The 21,061-nt window shown below is 55.2% G+C and overlaps 9 protein-coding genes across 9 annotated transcripts; 4 read left to right on the plus strand and 5 right to left on the minus strand.

Moving 5' to 3' along the window:
- Positions 1-103: 103 nt before the first annotated feature.
- On the plus strand, positions 104-2,041 carry BO82DRAFT_376349 (FAD-binding domain-containing protein; the record flags this gene model as incomplete). Its single annotated transcript, XM_025637520.1, has 3 exons — positions 104-392; positions 484-1,001; positions 1,076-2,041. The coding sequence occupies 3 exons, from the start codon at positions 104-106 to the stop codon at positions 2,039-2,041; spliced, it is 1,773 nt and encodes a 590-aa protein (XP_025489773.1).
- A 690-nt stretch (positions 2,042-2,731) lies between these two features.
- BO82DRAFT_250505 (aromatic prenyltransferase) lies at positions 2,732-4,180 on the minus strand (the record flags this gene model as incomplete). The annotated part of the gene is made up of 3 exons (XM_025630876.1): positions 2,732-2,825; positions 2,934-3,143; positions 3,198-4,180. Coding segments are annotated over 3 exons (1,287 nt in total), but the record flags the coding sequence as incomplete, so codon positions are not given.
- A 963-nt stretch (positions 4,181-5,143) lies between these two features.
- Positions 5,144-6,562, minus strand: BO82DRAFT_376351 (putative aspartate transaminase; the record flags this gene model as incomplete). Its single annotated transcript, XM_025637521.1, has 3 exons — positions 5,144-5,214; positions 5,311-5,416; positions 5,480-6,562. The coding sequence occupies 3 exons, from the start codon at positions 6,560-6,562 to the stop codon at positions 5,144-5,146; spliced, it is 1,260 nt and encodes a 419-aa protein (XP_025489775.1).
- Positions 6,563-8,086: 1,524 nt separating this feature from the next.
- On the minus strand, positions 8,087-8,500 carry BO82DRAFT_404213 (nuclear transport factor 2 family protein; the record flags this gene model as incomplete). Its single annotated transcript, XM_025639426.1, has 1 exon — positions 8,087-8,500. One exon carries the CDS (start codon positions 8,498-8,500, stop codon positions 8,087-8,089), a length of 414 nt encoding a protein of 137 aa, XP_025489776.1.
- Positions 8,501-8,948: 448 nt separating this feature from the next.
- BO82DRAFT_419693 (acetyl-CoA synthetase-like protein) lies at positions 8,949-12,027 on the plus strand (the record flags this gene model as incomplete). The annotated part of the gene is made up of 2 exons (XM_025640117.1): positions 8,949-8,964; positions 9,371-12,027. 2 exons carry the CDS (start codon positions 8,949-8,951, stop codon positions 12,025-12,027), a joined length of 2,673 nt encoding a protein of 890 aa, XP_025489777.1.
- Positions 12,028-12,708: 681 nt separating this feature from the next.
- BO82DRAFT_356337 (alpha/beta-hydrolase) lies at positions 12,709-13,739 on the plus strand. Its single transcript, XM_025635699.1, has one exon. It carries the CDS (start codon positions 12,740-12,742, stop codon positions 13,640-13,642), a length of 903 nt encoding a protein of 300 aa, XP_025489778.1. The 5' UTR covers positions 12,709-12,739; the 3' UTR covers positions 13,643-13,739.
- Positions 13,740-15,298: 1,559 nt separating this feature from the next.
- On the plus strand, positions 15,299-15,919 carry BO82DRAFT_131760 (uncharacterized protein). The gene has a single exon (XM_025629973.1). The coding sequence runs from the start codon at positions 15,408-15,410 to the stop codon at positions 15,876-15,878; it is 471 nt and encodes a 156-aa protein (XP_025489779.1). The 5' UTR covers positions 15,299-15,407; the 3' UTR covers positions 15,879-15,919.
- BO82DRAFT_131759 (uncharacterized protein) lies at positions 15,920-17,589 on the minus strand. Its single transcript, XM_025629972.1, has 6 exons — positions 17,213-17,589; positions 17,093-17,129; positions 16,957-17,027; positions 16,504-16,883; positions 16,379-16,440; positions 15,920-16,323 (listed from the first exon to the last, which is right to left on the minus strand). The coding sequence occupies exons 1-6, from the start codon at positions 17,405-17,407 to the stop codon at positions 15,962-15,964; spliced, it is 1,107 nt and encodes a 368-aa protein (XP_025489780.1). The 5' UTR covers positions 17,408-17,589; the 3' UTR covers positions 15,920-15,961.
- Positions 17,590-19,027: 1,438 nt separating this feature from the next.
- On the minus strand, positions 19,028-21,061 carry BO82DRAFT_131785 (Zn(II)2Cys6 transcription factor). The gene has a single exon (XM_025629974.1). The coding sequence runs from the start codon at positions 20,940-20,942 to the stop codon at positions 19,278-19,280; it is 1,665 nt and encodes a 554-aa protein (XP_025489781.1). The 5' UTR covers positions 20,943-21,061; the 3' UTR covers positions 19,028-19,277.

The following is a 21,061-nucleotide window of genomic DNA, read 5'->3' on the forward strand; positions in this document are numbered from 1 at the left end:
GATTGGCAGCCTGATCAAGGAAAGACTCTACTTATGAAGGTTCCGCACCGCAGCTCGGCGCTGGCAGATCAATGAGCGAGTATAAAGTTCACATAGAGCTACGATGTCTATTTCATCTTCTACTATGCTTATCATCTGGCTTCTACTGTTTCTCATAGCTAGAGAGACGAGTTCCTCCCCAGCCCGTCGCTCGCAGGACTGCCGCTGTCTGCCAAGCGACGCCTGCTGGCCTTCATTCCACGAGTGGGATGCCTTGAACCGCACCGTCAACGGGTATCTGATCCAGATCCGACCAACTGGCTCGGTCTGCCATGGCAGGGAATACGATCCAGCGCGATGTGCTTTCGCCAGGAACTCCACGCAAGACTCCCTTTGGCGCATCGCGGAAGCAGGTGGTTACTTTATCCTATCTCACTTCTAAAGCGGCATCGCAAGTGCACATTTATCGAGAGACGTATCCACTGACCCAGTAATCCTCTGCAGGTGCACTTCAGTCAGTGACCTGGGAAACACAGCAATACCTCAACGGAAGCTGCTTCGTCGACACGCCCCGCGCCATCCCCTGCGACCAGGGCCGCATCCCTGTGTACGGGGTTCTCGCGCACTCCGCCGAAGACATCCAGAAAGCGGTGCGATTCGCACGCCACAACAACCTGCACCTCGCCATCCGGAATACCGGCCACGACGGTATCGGCCGATCGAGTGGTCTGGGGTCCTTCCAGATCAACGTCAGTCTTTTGAAGAAGATGGAATTCCTGTCAGACTTCAAGCCGCAGGGAGGAGAGATGTCTCGTGGGTCAGCGGTCATCATCGGCGCCGGGGTGTTAGGGCTCGAAGCCCTAGCCGCCGGCAAGAAAGAAGGGGTGAATATGGTGACCGGCACTTGTAGCTCTGTCGCTGCGACGGGTGGGTTTGTGCAAGGCGGTGGTCTGGGCTTCCTGGGCCCGGCGTATGGAATTGCTTCGGATAATGCGTTGGAATTTGAGGTTGTTACTGCTGAGGTGCCTCCCCCCATCCCTTATACCTGGCCTCCTGGTGCCGTGTGATGAGCGCTAACGAAGTTCCCTCATGCTAGGGTGACCTAGTCATCGCGAACGAATACCAGAACGAGGACCTCTTCTGGGCCTTGCGCGGAGGAGGCGGAGGCACGTTCGGCGTGGTCGTCCGCACCACGATCCGCACGTATCCTGACGTCCCAGCCGTGCATTTCCAGCTGACGGCGGATCTTCCCCGGCAGCAGAATGGAACCAATGGCGGTGGGGATCAAGCCATCTGGGCCATCGCCACTGAGCTCACCAACCTGCTCCCCGCGCTGAAACGCATGGATAACAAGACCAGCGCCATCATCGTGCCGCGGTTCCTGCAAGATCGCGCGGGGCTGGAGGCACACGTTCTCTTCGTTAACACCACGGATACAGCTCCGATAGAGAAGCAGCTCAGTACGATGCATGATGCTATCGAAGCTCAGGGCGTAGCCTTGACGTACACCTCGGAGCTGACAGTGTACCCCGAGATGTCCACCTGGCTCAATATCCCGCGCCAGCTAAATGGGGGAGGCTACGGACTGGTTGAAGGATCGGTATTGATCTCCGAGGACATCTTCTTCTCGCCCAATGGGACATCCCATATCATGGACGTGCTATCCCATTTGGAACACATAGTCGGAGACTCGGTGGAGATCCTGATGTCCGTCGGAGGGCAAGTTAAAGCCAACAAGGACGTCGTCGACAGCGCCTTGCTCCCTGGATGGCGCGAGGCCCAGCTCCTGCTGACGATCCGACGTGCTCTCCCACCAACATCCTTGACCAAGGCCATGACAAACAGCCAGTTGCCGTTTGTTCGTGCTCTGCAGGTCCCGTCACTCGGGGTGTACTACAATGTCGTCGACATCGAGCAGCCGAACTCGCGTCGGGCGTTTTGGGGAGACAACTACGAACGGTTGTACGCGATCAAGCAAAGGTGGGATCCGGACGGGTTGTTTATTGTGCGGATGGGGGTTGGGAGTGAGGACTGGGATGCTGAGGGGATCTGTCGGGTGTAGTTTGTGGTCTAGAGTATTCTTGGGGTCCTGTTGGGTTCGGCTATGAGACGCGTGGTGGACTGGGACGATCGCTGACGCAGGTTGTGTGACTGGACGTTAGATAGCTTACTGTTTCGTATTTTTCTAGGTAGCACGGCAGACTAGATGTACGGAATGTCAAACACTAGAGTTGGCCAAGCTTGCTGCGATCTGAGTATCTTTGCACCTAGAATTACGCAGGCCTACAGTCGTAAAGCCTCTCTATCCCAAGCCATACATTTATGTCGACTATGTATCATGCAACATATTCAACAGGCTTACATGGAGACATCTCACCAGTAATGTTCGCGGAGTTTCCACTGACTAGAAAATGAACAGCGTAGTTCATTGAAGACCTGTTGATGACAAACCAGCGATCTAAAATCAAGCCCCTCTGAGTACTGAAGAAAGCCGGCAGCAAGAACGAACGGGTTATGATATTCGATTTACATTACTCATTTAGAAAATATGAGGTATAATGCCCAGCAAAATCGGTGGCAGTCGAGAAAGCCATGAAGTATAGAATCAGAATCCAAGTGCATTCTTGATTATTGAAACATAAAACCAAGTATAGACACATTTCCGCCCGCAGAGCAACATCCAATATCATAGGAGAGGTAAGCAATGCTCAAACAGCCAACTCACAAACCCTCTGAGCCTTCAAAGGTCCCGGTAATACACAGTAGTATACGGCCCTTTCTTTGGGGAATAGGAAAACGAAAGCCAGACCTGGATATCCGTCGTCTTCTCCAAATCGCGAGTTGGGCTGCGTGAAAGATGATGTCAGTACATAATCCACATCGCTCACCAGCAGTATCGGGATATCATCAATAGGAAACATACGGGTACCCAGTGAAAGAAAGAAACAACTCACAAGCAAGCAACCATATTCTCGCGATACACGCGCGCCTGCTGCGCCCACCCGAGCCTCTCAAAAAACGCACCCACCGCGTCGATGACGGCAGTCTCCGTCATCCCAAACAGCGGGAAATACACCTTGGGCACGGGCCAGGGATTGCCAGGGTGGATCTCGTAATTGACGATGATGAACTGCTGATCGTAGTAGAACCGGGGCTTGGAGCTGCTTGGTTCCGCAGCTGCTGGCTGCTGGGCCGTCGCCGTGATCTTCCCATCCGACCCGCGATCCCCCGCTTTCGGTGCACAGGCGAAGGGAAGATGATATCCCTCGCGGATCTCGAGGATCGACCACAGCTCGCGCAGAATCTCCAGCCCGCGTTCGATGCCGGGACAGTCTTCCTCTCGCAGCCGGCCACCCAGCGTCCACAGCTCGGCCAGCCGGTCCGGATTCACGATATAGTCGTGGATGTAGAACTTGAAACGCGTGCGCGCGATTTCCACCAGGTCGCAGCCAAACTGAATCATGCCGCGCGGGTGGAAGGAGGTCGGGGAGGCGGGAATCATCGCGTCCGGCGTGCCTTGCCCCTCGTCCAAAAAGGCCTGGATGGGCTGCAGGCCGGCTTCAAAACGGCGGGTGGCACCCTGGTCTACTTTGCGAACGGCGTCGAGGGACAGCGTCGACGCTGGGGTGTCGGTCGCCATCGACTTGCTGACGACAAAGGTGTACAGCTTGACGGTCATCTTACCCTCCTTGCGCAGATCCAGGGCGATGCCGCTCTGGGTTTTGAAGACTGGGGGCAATGGACTTTCTGTGGACAACAGGCGGTCTTCTTCCTGTTTCGTCAGGATGAGGTCGCTGACGAGTTGTTGGTAGAGTGGGAGGTCGAGATCGATGCCGTCGATTTGGGCGTATCGGGCGAGGACCTCCGGGGTGGCGAGTTGATTGAATGGGTCTCTGCCGGGGCTGCCGGCGAGGTAGCTTGTTGGTTGAAAGGCGAGCCGAATGATGCAGCCTGACTCCTGGAAGTTCTGGCTGAACTCGAGGTTAAAAACGCCCCGGTACTGCCTGGGGCGCGGGTTGGTCGGGGATGGACCCAGTGCGGGCACGACGTGCTGAGCGAAGAAGGCCAGGTACTGGTACTGTTTGTGGACCTCGTAGTCGGCGTTCTGCAGCATCTGGGCGAGCACGGGTGCCGCTCGATGCCACCAGTCGTGCTCATCTTGGTTTTGGAAGAGGAGGCATTGGCTTAAGGTGTGGTATGGAGACTGCGTTGTTGGTAGTTCGGTGGCCATGATGTGAAGTTATTGTATGCTATGGCGCTGGATGCAATCAACCCTGTATCGATCAATTTGATGAGGCGGGGCAGGGGCCTCTAGTATGTGTGGCAGATATGAAGCGGTTTATATCATCTACATGAAGCCAGATAACTCGAGTCCGAGGCCGGACGAGCATTATCTTCCCTCTCTTGATTTCGTGAGGGGAGTTGGTCTGCCTGACCTGACATTGTTCCAATGCCGAGCCTTGCGATCTGACCTCGTGAAAATGCCAGCCAATGATGCTGTCATATAAACGAGTTGAGACATTGGGCTGGCTGAGTCGGCTCAGCCCTCGGAGAATTCACTCGGCTTCTTAGGCTTCATGGAGGTATATTTTGCCGCCAAGCCATTCTACCAAGGGTGTGATTAAACCGTGGACAAATGTTCGCAAACAACCACGAAAACGAAGTCAAAGAACAGAGACAGACAAATCAGTAACGCCAAGTAAATGCAAAGAGAACAGGATTGGTTTGGCATCGTATGCAGGGTCTCAGGGGACCCCACGTGTAGAAACCACAGGGTCTGCAAGGCCATACGAATCTAACAGAAGCAAATGCTTTCACTAACTGACAGCACCGGTATAACTAAAATAAACCCCTTGTGCCGGATAATATCCCACCGGATGAATGGAGTCATGCCATCTTTTTCGACTCGGGCCACGTTTTCATATTGCTTTTTGCATCCAGTCAACGTACGTCGTACCGCTCGTATAAATGTGCCCCTCTGCCTCCCAACACGTTCTTTAGATCCACGATCCTCTCCTCTCGAGCCTTTTCAGTTAGCGTTGCACACACTCGGTTCTTCATTCGAATCTGGGAAGTCGTGAAACAGGATCTCGCGTAAAGTGAATGGATCATTATGACGATGGGAGAAACAATCCCGGGAACCATGTCGCGGTGGTCTACCAACTTACACTATCACAGGATCTCTCGCGACTTCGTCGATGGCTCTAGCGACATATACGACGTTCTTTGTGCTCACTGCTCTCGACAAAATTAGAACATCCAAGAACGTTACCGACTGGAAGCCGTGCTCGTATTCGCATTGAGAAGTGTCTCGGACGCAGTGTAACTTACAGCCACAGATCGATATTCTGCCAGACTTCAGGAAGTAAATGTGGTATTTGGTTTTGAGGACCTCGACCTGCGACGGGGTAAGGCCAGTGTAGCAGAACATGCCGTTCTACGATGGAAAACAGGTTAGTCAGACACGTGTGACGCGATCAATGCTGATAGGGGGTCCAACCTGGTCAACGATATGCCTCCACGAGCCTGGGGCTTCAAGCCGCATCAACTCACTGTACAGCGCGTGTCGCATGGCTGTCAGACGCTGACTCATTGTTCTCAGATTGCTTCTCCACTGCGCACTCAACGCGGGATCAGAAAGTATCCTCTTAATGATACGACTGCCACCGGTGGGAGCCACCGAATACTCGCTGCGGATGAGATGGCAAAGGTTGCTGATGATGACATCAAGGCGGTTCCGCGTTCCTTGCCCAAGAACATAATGAAACGCGCCGACTCGTTGCCCGTACAGACCAAAGTTCTTGGACAGACTTTGTGCGACGCAGAAGTCGATGTTGGGTTTCTCGGTTAGGAAGTGCCGGATCGACCAGCTGTCCTTGTAGGCGGACCCAGACACGAGACCCTGGTACGCGGAGTCAAAGAAGGGGAACAGACGCTTGGCTTTTACCAAGTCTGCCAGGACTTTCCATTGCTCTTTGCTGGGGTCCACCCCCGTCGGATTGTGGGCGCAGGCCTGCAGAAGAATGACATCCTGCTCTTGCGCTTCAGATTCGAGCGTGGACATCATCCCAGCAAAGTCGACGGAGTGCGTGGAAGACGAGTAGTAAGGATAACTCTTGCAGGGAACGCCAACCAGCTCCCAGATTCTCCGGTGATTGTCCCACGACGGGTCCGAGAGCCAGACGGCTCGGGGCTTCAGATGCGTTGCCAGGAATAGGGCCCCGAGGTGATTCGCGCCAGTACCTGCGATGGTCTGAACGGAGGCGATACGCGATTTGGTCGCGCCTTGCTTCTCCCAAAAGACGGAACGGTTCTTCAGGCCAAAGAGCAAGTCCCTGGCCAGCTCGAGGAAGGCCACATCACCTTGGATAGACGTGTACTCATGCCGAGAGAGGTCGGTCTCTGCCAAGAGCTGTCTCTCGGCTTCCCGTACCACTGGTAGAGGCCACGGCTGGTTGTCGTTTGTGCGGTAGGCTCCCAGGCTGAGATTAACCTTGCGTGGGCTGTTTTCCGCAGCATAGGCGCCGTTCAGCTCGAAGATTTCGTCCGGGGGCATTGAGGTCAGGGTAGTCTTCATGGTCATGATTGGAGTTGGACAGGTCCTGCTATGGGTTGGAGTTTATTGGTACTTTGCTCAATGGGAAGACCGCTCAACAGAGAAGCTAAGATCTCTAGCACAGGGAAGGTAGGTTGGCAATGGGTGAGTGTTGATTATATAGCTTAAGAAGGCTCAGTATGGGCGTGAGCTAGCAAACTGATACCTCTGGAGGTTTTATGCCCCCTAACAATCCGATTTATGCACACACATAGTTCTTTATTCTACGCTGTGCTTGTCCCGGCATTTAATTAAGCAGTATTGAACTGGCGTTGGTGGAGGCAGGTTCATTTGCAGGATCAATTGCTGCCTTGAACAATATTCTTCTTCATATTTGAATGTGTCTATCCTGTTACGTTTCCACTCTACTCCTGCTAGTTGCATAATGGGCGGCCTAATTTAATGCTGTTACAATCTCTCTTCAGCCATACTAAGGGAAGGTAGACGGTTTGGAGCACGAGGAACAATGTTCAGTCGACGATGATATTATACCACTTATTGTCAAGCACCTTACCCTCGTGTTGTGAGAGACACCCCATTGGGGAGTCTCAATTCTCACAACACGATGCGTTGCAGTCCCTTCGGAGGTGCAATGACGACCCGCAGCCTGATTACCTATCTCGTCGTCGAGAACGAATAGTCTCACAGCATGCAAGTAGGTCAGTGTTAGTTTCGAGATCTTGAGAGTTCCATGATGGGAGGTCGTATGTGTGACCGATAATGTGAGACCAATTCCCTATTTCAGATACTCCATAACAGATTGATCGAGATGAGTGAGCCTTCTAAATGCGGTGTCATCACGGCCACTTGTCAAATCAGTGACTAATTCTGTACATACTTATCTAACAACATGAAAGGGAGATATTTGAAGATCAGCCTAGGACATCGCCGAGCCGTATTTGATGCCGTGCCCACGTCCGGGTTGCTAGCGCTGGATAGCACATTCGGAGTTAAGCAAATCCGTAGGTACATGTTGTCGCTGACGGGAGATAAGATTTCAGGATTTGGGGTATCCTTGCCTTGTCCGCATCGTTGCTTACAGACTATACGAGAGTTGCTTCGTCGTGCGACGTTGCTGACTTGTTCGAATGCTCCATTGACCGGACGTGGCTTGCTGATCATTGACAACATACACCCCGACGATTGACAATCAATTCGCAATCTTAACAGGGTTATCCAACACGCTCAGAAGGATGTCTCGTCAGTGCTCATGAGTTGGTATCACGCCGGGTCTACTAGTCAATCGCTTCAAGATAGACATATCCCTCAGGCTAAGTGGCAAGTTTTATGAGCAAGGATGCCCCCTGCAGTTTTACGGAAGAGGTTACACATGTTGGGCTGATTTAATATCAGGTTCATTCTCAAAGCATAATCCAGGACGCTGAGTCTAAAAGCGCACAACATGACAACGGCAAATCCCGGGCACAAGACCCTACCACTAGATGGGCCAGACAACACCAAATCTTACTCTCCATTGCATATAGCAATCGAGTAACCCGCCCAAAGTCCCCCTCAGAAGGCATCGATAGGCAGGTGCTCCACAATCCTCCGCTCCGCAATCCGCCATCCCTCTGCGCCCTTTACCAGCCGATCATCGTAGTACCCATAGATCCTCCGCGGTGTCCGGCCAGGTTCCCCCGGGAAGAAATGTATGCCGATGGCGTAGGTCCGGGCGGTAGCAGTGACGGGACTTTGCAACTGAATGACCTGCGTGCCCGAGCAATGGTACGTCATGACACCCTGGAAGTGTGTTTCCATCAGGCTCTTCAAGCCATTAATGCCTTGGAGTGTGCCCACCGGCGGTGGATAATGAATCACAGCGTCCGGTGCGAACGCCTCGGTCAACAGGCGGGGATCAGCTTGGTCCAGGGCTAGTGGCCAGTGAGCGATGGCGTTGCGAATGAGATCGTGGTCGGAGACGGACATTATGCCTCGGTAGTAGTAGTAGCAGACGGGTGAGGAGGGCGAGGCTGTGAAGAACTGTCAAAAAATAATATCACTATCGCCCCTTTCAGGCGAGCTAAATGCTTCTAGCTCGTCTTGCTCTGACCGCTACTCTTATATCACTTCTTAAATGGCGCACGATTCAGACGGCCGCGTGACTCCTCCCAAAGCGAGTCCTGCGCAGCATCCAACTCGAGATACTCGGATACTCACAATCGAACGGTTACACATGCGGCTGAAAGGGTCGTAACATCGAGGCTTATTGTTCTATTGACACTGTGGATCTGTGATCGAATACGATCAAAGCCTTCTCGCGGTGCTTCTAGAGGTAACACCACGAGAATTCTTAGGGAAGACACCCTGGTGTCCAGACGTCATGGCCATACCTGGCATCTAGAAGTTCCAATGGGGTCGCGGATATCGGCATGTTATGCGTGTGTACCAAGGTATATCAAGGATTCAAATCCCACCCATGTGCACTTGGCATACTTTCTTGTGACGCTCCACTTTCACCGTTGTTCGTGCAAAAGCTTGGCTGGCAGATTTTCTTTTCCACCCGTCTCGAGTCCAAGGACTGCTCAGAATCTAACGCATCCACCAATTGAAGCACTAAACTAGGTACCTATCCTAAGCTTGACCTCGGAATACAGCCTAGCTAATGGTATCAGTCTTATCCCTCAGCGACCATGACACAGACACTTCAACAAGCTCTGGAAGCTGCTGCTGCCAGGCCGGATGCCGGGGCACTGTTCATCCACCCCCTCGGGACTCCCAACGAGCCGGTGGAGATATCCTATACCCAGTTGCTGCATCTCGCGCGGCAGGCAGGCTCTGCTCTCCAATACAAACCAGGATCCATCGTCCTGCTGCATTTCGATAATCACTGGGACCGTGTACTATGGCTCTGGGCGTCTCTACTGGCCGGGTATCTACCCGTGATGTCGACGCCGTTCCCCGACAACACCAACCGACGACTGGCCCACCTGAAACATCTGGCTCAGCTCCTTAGCACGCCGGCATGTTTGACTTCCACCAGACTACTGCCTGCATTCCAGGGCCAAGATTCAATTGTCCCTACATGTGTTGAAAAGCTGCACGTGGAAGACAACGACATGCACTCCTCGGATGATAGAGTTAGGGTTACTGCCCCAAATCCTCAACCGGACGCGACTGCCGTGCTGATGCTCACATCCGGGAGTTCAGGGAGCTGCAAAGCGGTTGCCCTCACCCACGAGCAGATCACTGCGGCCGTGACCGGCAAACACGGCATTATGCCCATCGCCCCATCCACGACGTTCCTGAGCTGGGTCGGACTGGATCACGTTGCTGGGCTGGTCGAGATCCACCTGCAAGCCATCTTCACAGGGCACAGTCAAGTCCTTGTCGAGGCACCAGACGTCCTGATGGATCCTGGACACTTGCTCAGCCTTATCGAGCGACATCGCGTGGCCTGGACGTTCGCTCCTAACTTCTTCCTCGCGCGAATGCACGCTACCCTGCAGCAGCAGAAGCAGGAGGAGCAAAGCCCTCAGAATCCTAGCTGGAACCTGGGCTCTCTGCAATACCTTACCTCAGGCGGAGAAGCCAACACGACCCAGATGTGCGAAGAAGTCGCAACCCTGCTCTCTCGCTACGGGGTACCCCGCAATGTAATTGTCCCCGGCTTCGGAATGACCGAGACATGCGCCGGTGCGATCTTCAACACCCGATTCCCCGAGAACGACAAGCATCACGGCTACGCAATCGCGTCGCTGGGGCGATGCATGACCGGAATCCAGGCTCGAGTTACTGATGGCAGCGGGGCTAATCTCCCGTTGCCAGCCGGCACACTAGGCCATTTGGAAGTGAGCGGTCCAGTGGTGTTCCGGAGCTATTTCCGCAACGAAGAGGCCACACGATCCTCCTTTACGAGCGACGGGTGGTTTGTTACGGGAGATCTGGCAATGATCGACGAAACTGAGCCCGGCCATCTGCTCCTCAAAGGCCGGGTGAAAGATGTCCTCAACATCAACGCCATCAAATACAATCCGACTGACATCGAAGCTGGCCTGTACGAGGCGGTCCCGCAGCTGACGTACGGCTCGGCGTGCTGCTTCTCCTCGCTCCCACCGGATGGACATACGGAGGAAGTCGTCATCGTATACCTCCCCTCGTACGAGCGCGAGGATCTCAATGCACATGTACAGACGGTCCTTGCCATTCGACAGGCGTGTCTGGAGATGACCGGTTCTCGGCCTCTGGTCCTGCCTCTGAGTCGCACCAGCGTCGCGAAGTCCTCCCTGGGCAAACTCCCACGCGCACAGATCAAGGCAGCGTATGAGCGGGGCGAGTACCACAGCGCCGCCGAAGAAAGAGCGGAGCGATTCGCCCTCTTCCGCAAGACCACAGACCAAGAACCCCGAGATGAGCTGGAGCGTCAACTCCTCGCCATCTTCATCCACTCGGTCGACCACGCCACGGAGGAGGAGTTCGGGGTGCAGACCTCGATTCTCGACCTGGGGATCACATCGATTGAGCTGATCAAACTGAAGCGCCACGTGGAGAGGGACCTGACCTGCATCCAACCAGGCAGCATCCCACTGAGCACGTTGATGCGCAACACCACCGTCCGGGATCTGGCCGACGTGCTTCACGCATCCACCTCCGCCTCATCCTCAGCACCAACCTCAGCATACGACCCCGTCGTCTCCCTGCAACGCCGCGGATCCAAAACCCCAATCTGGCTCGCCCACCCCGGCATCGGCGAGGTGATGGCCTTCATGAACCTCGCCAAGTACTTCACCGACCGACCCATATACGCCCTGCGCGCCGCCGGGTTCAATGACGGCGAAGCCCTGGCCACCTCGCTGAGCGACATGGTCCAGCAATACCACGCCGCGATCAAGCGCCACCAGCCCCAGGGCCCCTACGCGCTGGCCGGGTACTCGTACGGGGGGATGGTGGCATTCGAGCTGGCCAAGCTTCTCGAGCGCACCGGCGACACAGTCAAATTCCTGGGCTCGTTCAACCTGCCGCCGCACATCAAGGAGCGCATGCGGCAGGTCGACTGGAAGACCGCGCTGCTGGATCTGTGCAACTTTTTGGAGTTGCTGTCGGAGAGCCAACGCGTGGATCTGGGTAGCGAGCTCCACGATGCCACTGACAAGGACAGGATCCTGGCTCGTGTTCTCAGTCACATTGATCAAGACAGATTTGCCGAGCTGGCCCTCTCCCCCGCCGCCCTGGCGAACTGGGCCCAGGTGGGACAGAACCTGCATCATCTGGCGGTGGACTACGAGCCTTCGCCGTCTGTGGCAAGCATGGACGTCTTCTACTGTAATCCAATCAAGGAGGTGGCGTCGGGCAAGGAGCAGTGGTTCAACGAGTTCATCAGTCTGTGGCGAGACTTTACGCGGTCGGAGCCGCGGTTCCATGAGGTGCAGGGGTCGCATTATACAATGATCTCGCCGGAGAACGTGTTTGGATTCCAGAAAACGATGAAGGCGGCGTTGAGTGCGAGGGGACTTTGAGGGCCTGTTAGCTGGAAGAGAATTGCTTGATGTGTGCGGATGAATGCATTTGCTTTTCTTGGATGTTGTTTATCGTCTCGAGTGACGGATTCGATTCTGGTCGGCTGTGGAACGTTATAGACTGCAGATGTCGATCCGTACCTTGAACTTGTCTTGATACATTCCGTCGTTTCGTTCAGTCCGAGCTAGTAGGACCAAATATCTACCAGCTGTCGTCATTTCAGATTACGCAGTCTGCTTAGGCACAGTCGCTAGCAGAGTAGTCCGGTCGCAAGGCACATATAATCATCTCAAACCTTAAGAACATCACGCACCGCCGGTGCAGAAAACAACAGCAAGATTACATATAAACATTTTCATCTAGTGACCGATTGGAACTCTGATGACAACCCAAGAATGGGAGGGGAGGAGTATGACATCAACGATCTCTCCGGAACAGTACCGTGGTGTCGGATAAGATAAGGTCGCGATAAGATAAGCTCTCCGCAGCCGAAATCTCCGAGCCGGGGAGAAAGCGACGTCATCGAGCGTACCCCGCCTGCTGGAATCCGGATTCCCGTTCAGTCACTCTGTAGGAGTAAACTGAACACATAGAACCATTAGTCATCACCCCTGCATCGGTGCATCTCTCATCTGCTCGGAAAATGCTTCCTTGTTCTCGCAGACATACACCCCGAGTGCCCACCACGAGCCCACAACCTTTCCCAAAAAAATGGGTCTAACAGGCACGTCACAGACCTGGGCCGCCAAGCTACTACGCGGCGTCGGCCGCGCCGCGATGGGCACGGTCACGCGCTCGCACCCCGACGAAACGGCGAGATGGCCGTCGCGCGACGCGGGGCGCACGATCAAGGTGCACATCTACCGGCCGTCCCCGGAGGCCCTGCCATCACCCAGCCCCGTGCTGATCAACATGTGCGGCAGCGGGTTCGTCCTGGCGGGCCACGGCACGGACGACGAGTACTGCCGATTCATCGCCACGCACACGGGGTACACGGTGGTGGACGTGCAGTACCGGCTGGCGCCGGAGCACCCGTTCCCGGCGGCGTTCCACGACGTCGAGGACGTGATCCGGCACGTCCAGCACGACCCCAGCACCTACGACGTGGGCCGCGTGGCGCTCTCCGGCTTCAGCGCGGGCGCCAACATGGCGCTGGCCGTGTCGGCGGTCCGCGACTTCCCACCGGAGACCGCCATCTTCGCGACGGTCGCCTTCTACCCCTCGTGCGACCTGGTCGAGGACTTCGCCGACAAGGCCGCCCCGGACGATGCCACGCGGCTCAAGATCCCCGCCGGCCTGTCGCGGTTCTTCCACCGCTGCTACTTTCCGGAGGGCGATGGGGATGCCGAAGACCCCCGCATCTCGCCGGCGTTCGCGGCCCCCGAGCGCTTTCCCCGGAACTTGGCGGCCATCACCGCCGCGCAGGATCCCTATGCCCCGGAGATGGAGCGCATGGCGGCGGCGGTGGAGGCGTTGCCTGGCCGGAATGTCGTGCTCAAGCGCATGGAGCACTGTCCGCACGGGTGGGATAAGCGGACTAAGGAGGGGACGGTGGGGGCGGCGGCTAAGCAGGAGGCGTATGAGCTGGTGGCGCAGTTCTTGAATTCGATATGAAGGGGACGCGTGTCTGTGGGCTTTGGTTTTTTTCTTGTTCATTTTGTAGATTTCGGGTGTACTGTATATGGATGGAGGAAGCGCGGGGTGTTCTAAATTCCATGAGCTGTTAGATATGACTGATAAATGGTATGATTTATGTATATGCTACTTACACAGCCGTGTTTGTTCAGTGAGGGGGAGTCCGGTTTCCTTAGGCTCGATGGTTGCGCACTGTGGGCATCACTTGTCACTTGTCACGTGTAAATGGAACTGTAGTCCATCATCGTGTCTAGAACTGCGTAATATCAGATCATGTCCCGGCTCAACGCAGCCTCTTACTCACACACGCAATTAGACCTTATCGCATTGATTCTCTGCCTGTAGCCATAAGATGCTTCTAGCAGAAGCAGCAGCAACAGCACCACCCCCATGCAACAACCAACTGCTTGCACTGAACTCCTCCCAGAAAGGGTTTGATATATTTCACATCCTCAGACTTCGTCTCCTGTCGTCGATAGACTCAGATATATCATACACAGCAAGGATGAGGACCCCTGCCAGCCGTATGCAGTAGCTCCATTCGGCGGCTGTAGCGCACCGAGCCTCCAACCTGCTGGCCTATGAGTTGCGCGATATACAAGTTGTGCGCTCCGTTTGTAACTCGCACCCTAGCCATTTCCACAGAGCAGAACAGTGTCTATGCAATCAGGTAGAAGGAAAAAGTCCGATAGGGTTCATAGGCCAAATAGGCCGGGACCGCGCTCTGCTCCGTGCCTTCCTTGCCGTTGCTCCAATTCTCCCAGTCTCGGTGACTGATGCAAGACCCAACACCCCCGCAGAAGGGCATGCCAAACGCACCGCGTCCACTACGGAGGATATAAGAGCACTTATACCGCTTGGGTAGGACCCCGTCGGCGCTCGAGGCATGACTATAACAAATGCTATGTTATACCTGTTTGCGCGACAAGTGTGGGCGAGTGCGTGAGGCTGCCGCAATTCGGGGAATTCTATCGTTAGAGGTGACCCATCCCCATGCCTTTAAGGTAGCAGGGTCGCTAATGTTACAGATAAGACATACTCGTTTAATTCTTTTTTTTTTTTTTTTCTTTTTTGAGTGATCGACCTATCTATCATACTAGCCATTTGTACAGCAAAATTCTATCGTCTCTCTTTTTGCTGTGTCTCTTTCAAACTTGATCTCTCCCTTGTTCGGACTGTGTCAAAATAAAAGGTGAAGGGTATTAACTTTGGCTTGGATATACCCAGGTGCTTTTTGTGGGATTGCTGTCCAACGCTTGCGCAATATATATTGTACGTAACAGACAAGAGAACCACTGCTTTTGAGGTCCTGATAGCAGATGCTCGCCTAGCAAAAGACCGTCTGAATGCGAAGAACAAGTAGCAATCATGTATATAGTGTACGGACCAGAGCCACGTACTATTCCAGTTCCGCATGATCAAGGCTACCAACCTAGTATCGACATGCAATTCAGACCAGCCGTGCAGGCAGGCAGCCAGGCACTGCCGATCGCTGCCAAGACGGGCCGCACGCCCAATTAGACTTTCCCCTGGTGCGGCACTAGCGTGATTGACATAGATTACTACCTACACAGTAGGTCCCTCACTGTCGAGCAGTTCCGCCCCGCTTGCCACCCGGTGACTTGCGCAGAGGTCTAAAGACGTGCAGTAGTGGCAATGAACAGTTCTGAATAATAAGTCAAGGGCCTACATCCTTCGCCCCCAAAGATATAGTGGATGGTAGTCAGATAAACTGGAATAAAGTATGTTCCTCCGCTTCTACCCACACAGAAACATTCAACAACATCCAGCTACAGAATCCAAGAGAAACAAGCACTCTCGTACGAGCCCAGAGAAACAGCGTACCTCGACACAGAGCAGAATCACAAAAAACCATCAGCCCATCCATCCACCAAAACCCACCCAACGTTCCAGACGTGGTCGCAAGGCCACTAGCGCGGATGTTAACCTGATTAGAGTATCTTGTCCGGGCCCCGGAGGGATCCACGGGTTGCGAGAGTGTCATCAAATCCTTGGCCGCAGGCCCGCAAAGGGGGATTCTAGTCTAGTACTACGAGTGAAAATCAATTTCGAATCGGTCTTGGCGGACGGACCCACTCCGCAGCACCCACCGTCCGGCTTGAAGCCCTATCTAATTAACTCCGCCGTGCTCCGTAGCTTGGACAGGAACCTCGATACGGGAACGGCCACCTACAGCCAACTGGCTAAATCCTGAGCCCAGAGTTATTCCATCTACTATAGTCGAACAGCTCATCCTCTACGGCCCTGCTACGACATTGCGTGCCAAGTGAAAAAAAATCAAACCGTCTCATTGACACTAACTTTCGTCACCACGTGTATCCCCTCGGGGAACATGAAGCGCTCCTGCGACTCGTTGCCGGAGTCCGCCTCGGCGCGGCTGCTGCTGGCGCTGTGGCCCGCCCCAGCGACGGGGTTGAGCTTGATGCTCATCGAGGGCCCGTGGCCCGGGAAGGTGCGGCGCGAGGCGGTGCCGTACATCTTGGAGGGGCCGGCGGAGTCGCCCTCGCTGGAAAGGCCGAGCAGGCGCTGCAGCACGGGGAAGCGGTGGCTGATGAGGGTCTTGAAGCTGGGGATGCAGGCGATGAAGAGGGCGACGGCGACTTCGACGCAGGACCAGAGTTCCGTGTTGACCATTGACCCTTCTCTTGTCAGTATAGAACAGTCGGAGGCGAGAGGGGGGGTGGGGAGAAGTACAGGTGTGGTCGACGGCGAAGGAGTTCATGTACGAGACGCGGATGATACTGGTGACACAGACCCTGTCCATCATTGTTTGTCAATTACTTGCAGCGACATCCAGAGGCAAAGGGTGGAGCACGTACAACAACCCCAAACTAAACATCACCACCAATCCCATCCGCTTCCCGCGCGTCATTCTCAGCTGCCACAGCTTCGGTATCGGCATGATAAAGATCGCCAGGTCGGTCGCCAGCTTGATTGCGAAGTTGGAGTAGTACAGCGCCGTCATGTTGACGCAGTAGCCTTCCACTAAGCCCGTCGCGTCCCACGCCTTGTGCACGGGGATGCACTGGAAGATGACCACAAACGTCTCGGCGACGGTCTCGCCGATCAGGATCGCCAGCAGGCACCAGCATGCAATCCGGAACTTCCGCCCGGGGAAGATCTGCAGGTACAGCACGCAGAAGGAGATCTTGATGGCGCCCAAAGCGAGGACGTAGGTGAGCATCGTGACGAAGTCGAGCTGGCGTGGCCCCACGGGGCCGGTGTTAGGTACGGTTGCTTGCGTCTGAGGAGATTCGAAGTGAGAGGGTTACCTTGAGGAACATGGATCGATCGCTGAAGCGCGTCACCGTGCCGATGTGCTTGCCGAAGCCGTATCGGGTCACTGCGCGCGGGCAAGGGTTAGCATGCGATCGCGCTGTTTGCCCTGTGGCTCGGGGGAATACTTACTCCACATTGTGGTAAAGCATAGAGCGAACGTGAAGATCTGGACGATCGAGTAGGTGGATGTTAGTGATCGACGACCCGAGATCGCGATGCGTAGCAGACAGACAGGAAAAGGTCACATACCCAGCTGGCTATACATAGCACATCATCCACATTAATCCCCGTGAGATATCGGACGCGAACAAACAGCCGTACCAGCAGCCCGGCCGTCGCAAACACGAGGAGAATCGTGTTGCAGGCGATAATGCCCGGAATTCGCGACTGCGCCAGGTAGGCTATCCGCTCCGGCGAGAGATCCCTCTCCCAGATCTCATCCATGGAGGGCGGAAAGACCAGCTAACCGCGGGAAAAGATGCAAAAAGAGAGACCGGGCGGAGGAGAGAAAGAGAAAGGAAGTTTCCAAGAAGGAATGAAGAAGGAGGATTACATTTGCGAGCGAGAAAGGATTCCGAGGGCGAACCTGCAGGGGGAAAAGAAAGCGGGAGGGAGAGAACCGGAGGGCAAACCGGAGGGAGGACCGGAGACGGGGGGGGGGGATTATGAGACGGCGAATCCGTATATATGAGTCTGGACTTCTCCTGGTAGTGTGCAACGGTTGCAGGAGTGCAAGGCCCGAGCATCGTTTCAGTTTGCCAGGGGTGGAGATGGCAGTCAGTCGTCGACACGTGGAATTTTTCATCCGTGGTGTCACTCTTGCAGGGTGTCTGTCAGTCCTGCAGGCCTTGCCCCCGTCCCCGTCCCCTCCCCTTTAGCCTGGTCTTAGGCCAGGCTAGAGGTGAATACTTAATTTTACTTAGACTACATGTCATGAATCATGCTTTGGGAAGTGGGACACGATCCCAATCGTGATTCCGTTGAACGTTTTGGGTGTACCCACTACCCACGCACCCTCCCCACTGCCCTGCTCCACTGCGTTTCACACAACAGTTGGATTTTGCAGGCCCGTTGTAGGCGCAATTATTCACAAACGCCTTACGTACCTGTCCCATTGAGATAGTCTGATCTAGTTCCTCGCGCTCGTTCTGCGATAGATTGCCAAAGCTTGTCGTGAAGATCGAGAATGCTAAATATAAGCTTCAGCACAAGGCCGGCGAGGATGGTGACGGTGCTTACTAATGGCGGCCAAGTTTGCATGCCAAGACTCTTAAAGTGCTTATCAGGCTGTGGTATTGATGAACATGATTTGTGCGATATTCCCCGTCCAGTGCAAGCCTCTCACAACTCAATACGCGTGGTAATCTCCGACGCTGCCAGGGCATTGCTGCGTTGAGCACAGGAGATCCTGCCCACTGCCTCCCGTCCAAAGTAGGGCTAGCCGGTGCTGCCACCGGGTTTGTCCGTTCGGACCATGTCCGACCGGCTCGTATTCTCTCCTGGTGTTTGTTTCACCATCGCGATGGACTCGGTTGTCTGCTGCGTCTGTTCCCCTAAACCAAGGACGGCCTGCTAGTCATGGTCAGAGACATTTGCCCCCCCTCCCGTCTCGAATGGGGTGCAAAAGTGCCGAGCGCCAAGAATGGGGGTCCGATGCGGTGGACATGGCGACCGCAGATGGTCTCTTCAAGTCCCCGCTGGATTGTCCGGGTCAACATACGAGTTTAGGGAATGATTGCACGCGGCCACTATCTGGACTCATTCAGAAGAACTCTTCTTATCAGAAATGCCGGCGTTGTGCTTATATTGCCTAGAAATACCTCCGCCCCGGTAAATCAAAGCGCGGCATTTTAGTCGTCTTTCAAACATGCCATACACGTGGTGGGACGGAAAGGTGGTCTTTTCATGGGTCTGACGGCCCTGGAAAGACTCCATCAATCATCAATCTGAGCCTGTCTTGACCTAAGTCTTGACCTACACCTTGAGGCTCCTGGCTCCATCACCCACCCTATCGAGTGCCCTTGCGCGCATCGGTACCCGGGAAACACTCGGAGACTGACTGGGACACCCCCACTCAGATCTTACAATGCATAACATGAGATATGCGCCCGGGAACCGCATGTGTGGATTGTATGCTTGAGATGGTTTCTACTATTGTTTTCAGGCTGCGTGAGAGAGAAAGAGTCTATGTGGAAGGCATTACGGCGTGGAGGGGCCACGTGACTTGACAGCCTTCCCTGGTCGATCAACAGTCTTGTCAATCTCGAAAAGCCCTGGTATAATCTTACCAGGTTGCGACAGTGTTAACAATATATCATTCTATAGGTCGCCGCAACTGATGAGCGCACGACCATTCACCGAGGGGCGCCGACGCCAGGATCTGGGCAAGCTCCGCGTCCGCTTGATTGCTTGCCTGGCGGAGGCCTTCATCATCGCCATCTCGAACAGTGAGCACCGTCATTCGCTCGCGCAGCTCTTCGTCGACCATCCTCTCCAAAGATTCCTTCCCCACCCCAGTGCCCTCATCACCGAACCCGCTACACAACTCCGCGCTGATGCGCGCCCGCATTTCGAGCCGCCAGCGGGCGGCGGAAGTGGTGCTTGCGAGGACGGTGTCGCGTACGCCCTCGTAGTGCGGCCAGGCCCGGAGCTCCTGGATGGCCTGCCAGCGCACGTGCAGGTCCGGACAGGAGTCGGCGACCACCCGCAGCGGCAGGATCACGCCCGAGTCAACCATGACCGTGGGCCGGTCGGGGAACTGGGCGATGATCGTGCGGGCCAACGACAGAATGGCCACGTGGTCGGCCGTGAATAACTGGGCCTGGGCCGGCTGGAGGTGCGCTACCATCGACATCCGTAGCCCCACGGAGTATGTCATCAGGTGCAGTCGCAGCAGGTCGACGCCGCGCTTGTGTTTTGAAGAGAGGGTGGCATATTTGAGGGCGCAAAAGTCGTCAAGGAAGTGTGTGGCGTGGTAGACCTCTGAGAGCAGGTTGGTTTGGGTGGCCTGGAAGTCAGAGTCCTGAGCCACTATCGCCTCCGCAGATGCAGTGCCCCACCGGTGGAAGAATTGGTAAATGGCACTATCGAGGGGCTGGAGGGCCAGGCGTAGGTCGTCGACGCTTTGTCCGAGCAGGTCACGGTCGCGGTCGCGGCTGAGGAAGATGTGCTTGCGTGGGGCCGAGTTGGCACCGAGTTGTGAACACCCACGAGGATTGAAATGCGTCGACTGGATTTCGAGCTGCGCGAAGGCCGCGACGAGAGGGAGATTCATTCCGGCACCGCCGAGTGTAGAACCATTGAGGGAACTGCCACGGCCTGACCCAGACTCTTGGAATACCCGCAAGCCAGCTTGCAGATGTCGGAACGCAGTGTCATAGTCTCGTTGCAACAGGCTCAAGTACACGAAGAGCAGACAGCAGAGAAGGGTGACTTGCCGCATCTGCGGGTCCTGAGGATTGCGCCGACGGAGGAGCTCAAAAGCGCGAGCGGACTCCTCGAGGGCATAGAAATACCAAACGCCTCTTCGCTTTGCACCATCGCCGGGGGAATTGATGCCCTGCAAGACCACTTCTTGGTGAGCCGCTCCCAAGGCGATGGCGGCGTGGCACACGGCAGGCTCGAGATTTGCCATCTGGAACATGAACTGCTCCCATAGTTGGGAGTCATAATACCCGAGAGCATCGGTGATGGTGCGGTCGCAAAAGAACTTGAAGCAGCGACGTTGGTCTGATGTTACAGCCCAGCGAACATGAGTGTTGACTGGGGTAGAAAGCGAGAAGAAAAGGTCCCTCCCGCGCTTGGCTGCCACGGGAAGGCGATAGACTTCGTACCCGTCGCAGAGCCGTCCGGTGGACGAACAATTACGACACTTCTCGGGCGTCTCATCACATTTAATTCGTCGGATTCTGCATGTGCGACAGCCCGTCTTCGATCGCTTGCCACCGGAGCGGCGCTTTTGTGCAGGCTGTGAGAGCATGCCGTGAGAGTATGCTCGTTACCTTGCGGGTGATTCTGTGGCAGAAACATGTCGAACTGAAAGGTGCGATCTCAACGAGGGGGAAGGCGGTGTCGACAGTGAGGGATGAGGCTCTGGAC

The sequence above is a fragment of the Aspergillus uvarum genome (assembly GCF_003184745.1).
Source record: "Aspergillus uvarum CBS 121591 unplaced genomic scaffold BO82scaffold_45, whole genome shotgun sequence".
Taxonomy (NCBI): Eukaryota; Fungi; Ascomycota; class Eurotiomycetes; order Eurotiales; family Aspergillaceae; genus Aspergillus; species Aspergillus uvarum.

Excerpts from the sequence above, each read along its gene's own strand:
- BO82DRAFT_356337 (XM_025635699.1), top strand. The coding sequence starts at position 12,740 with ATGGGTCTAACAGGCACGTCACAGACCTGGGCCGCCAAGCTACTACGC.
- BO82DRAFT_131785 (XM_025629974.1), bottom strand. The coding sequence starts at position 20,942 with ATGCTCTCACAGCCTGCACAAAAGCGCCGCTCCGGTGGCAAGCGATCG.
- BO82DRAFT_131759 (XM_025629972.1), bottom strand. The coding sequence starts at position 17,407 with ATGGATGAGATCTGGGAGAGGGATCTCTCGCCGGAGCGGATAGCCTAC. Across the intron at positions 17,028-17,092 it reads ATGCTTTACCACAATGTGGA|TGACCCGATACGGCTTCGGC; the intron begins GTAAGTATTCCC and ends GCCCGCGCGCAG. Across the intron at positions 16,884-16,956 it reads ATCGATCCATGTTCCTCAAG|CTCGACTTCGTCACGATGCT; the intron begins GTAACCCTCTCA and ends GGGCCACGCCAG.
- BO82DRAFT_131760 (XM_025629973.1), top strand. The coding sequence starts at position 15,408 with ATGTTCCTCCGCTTCTACCCACACAGAAACATTCAACAACATCCAGCT.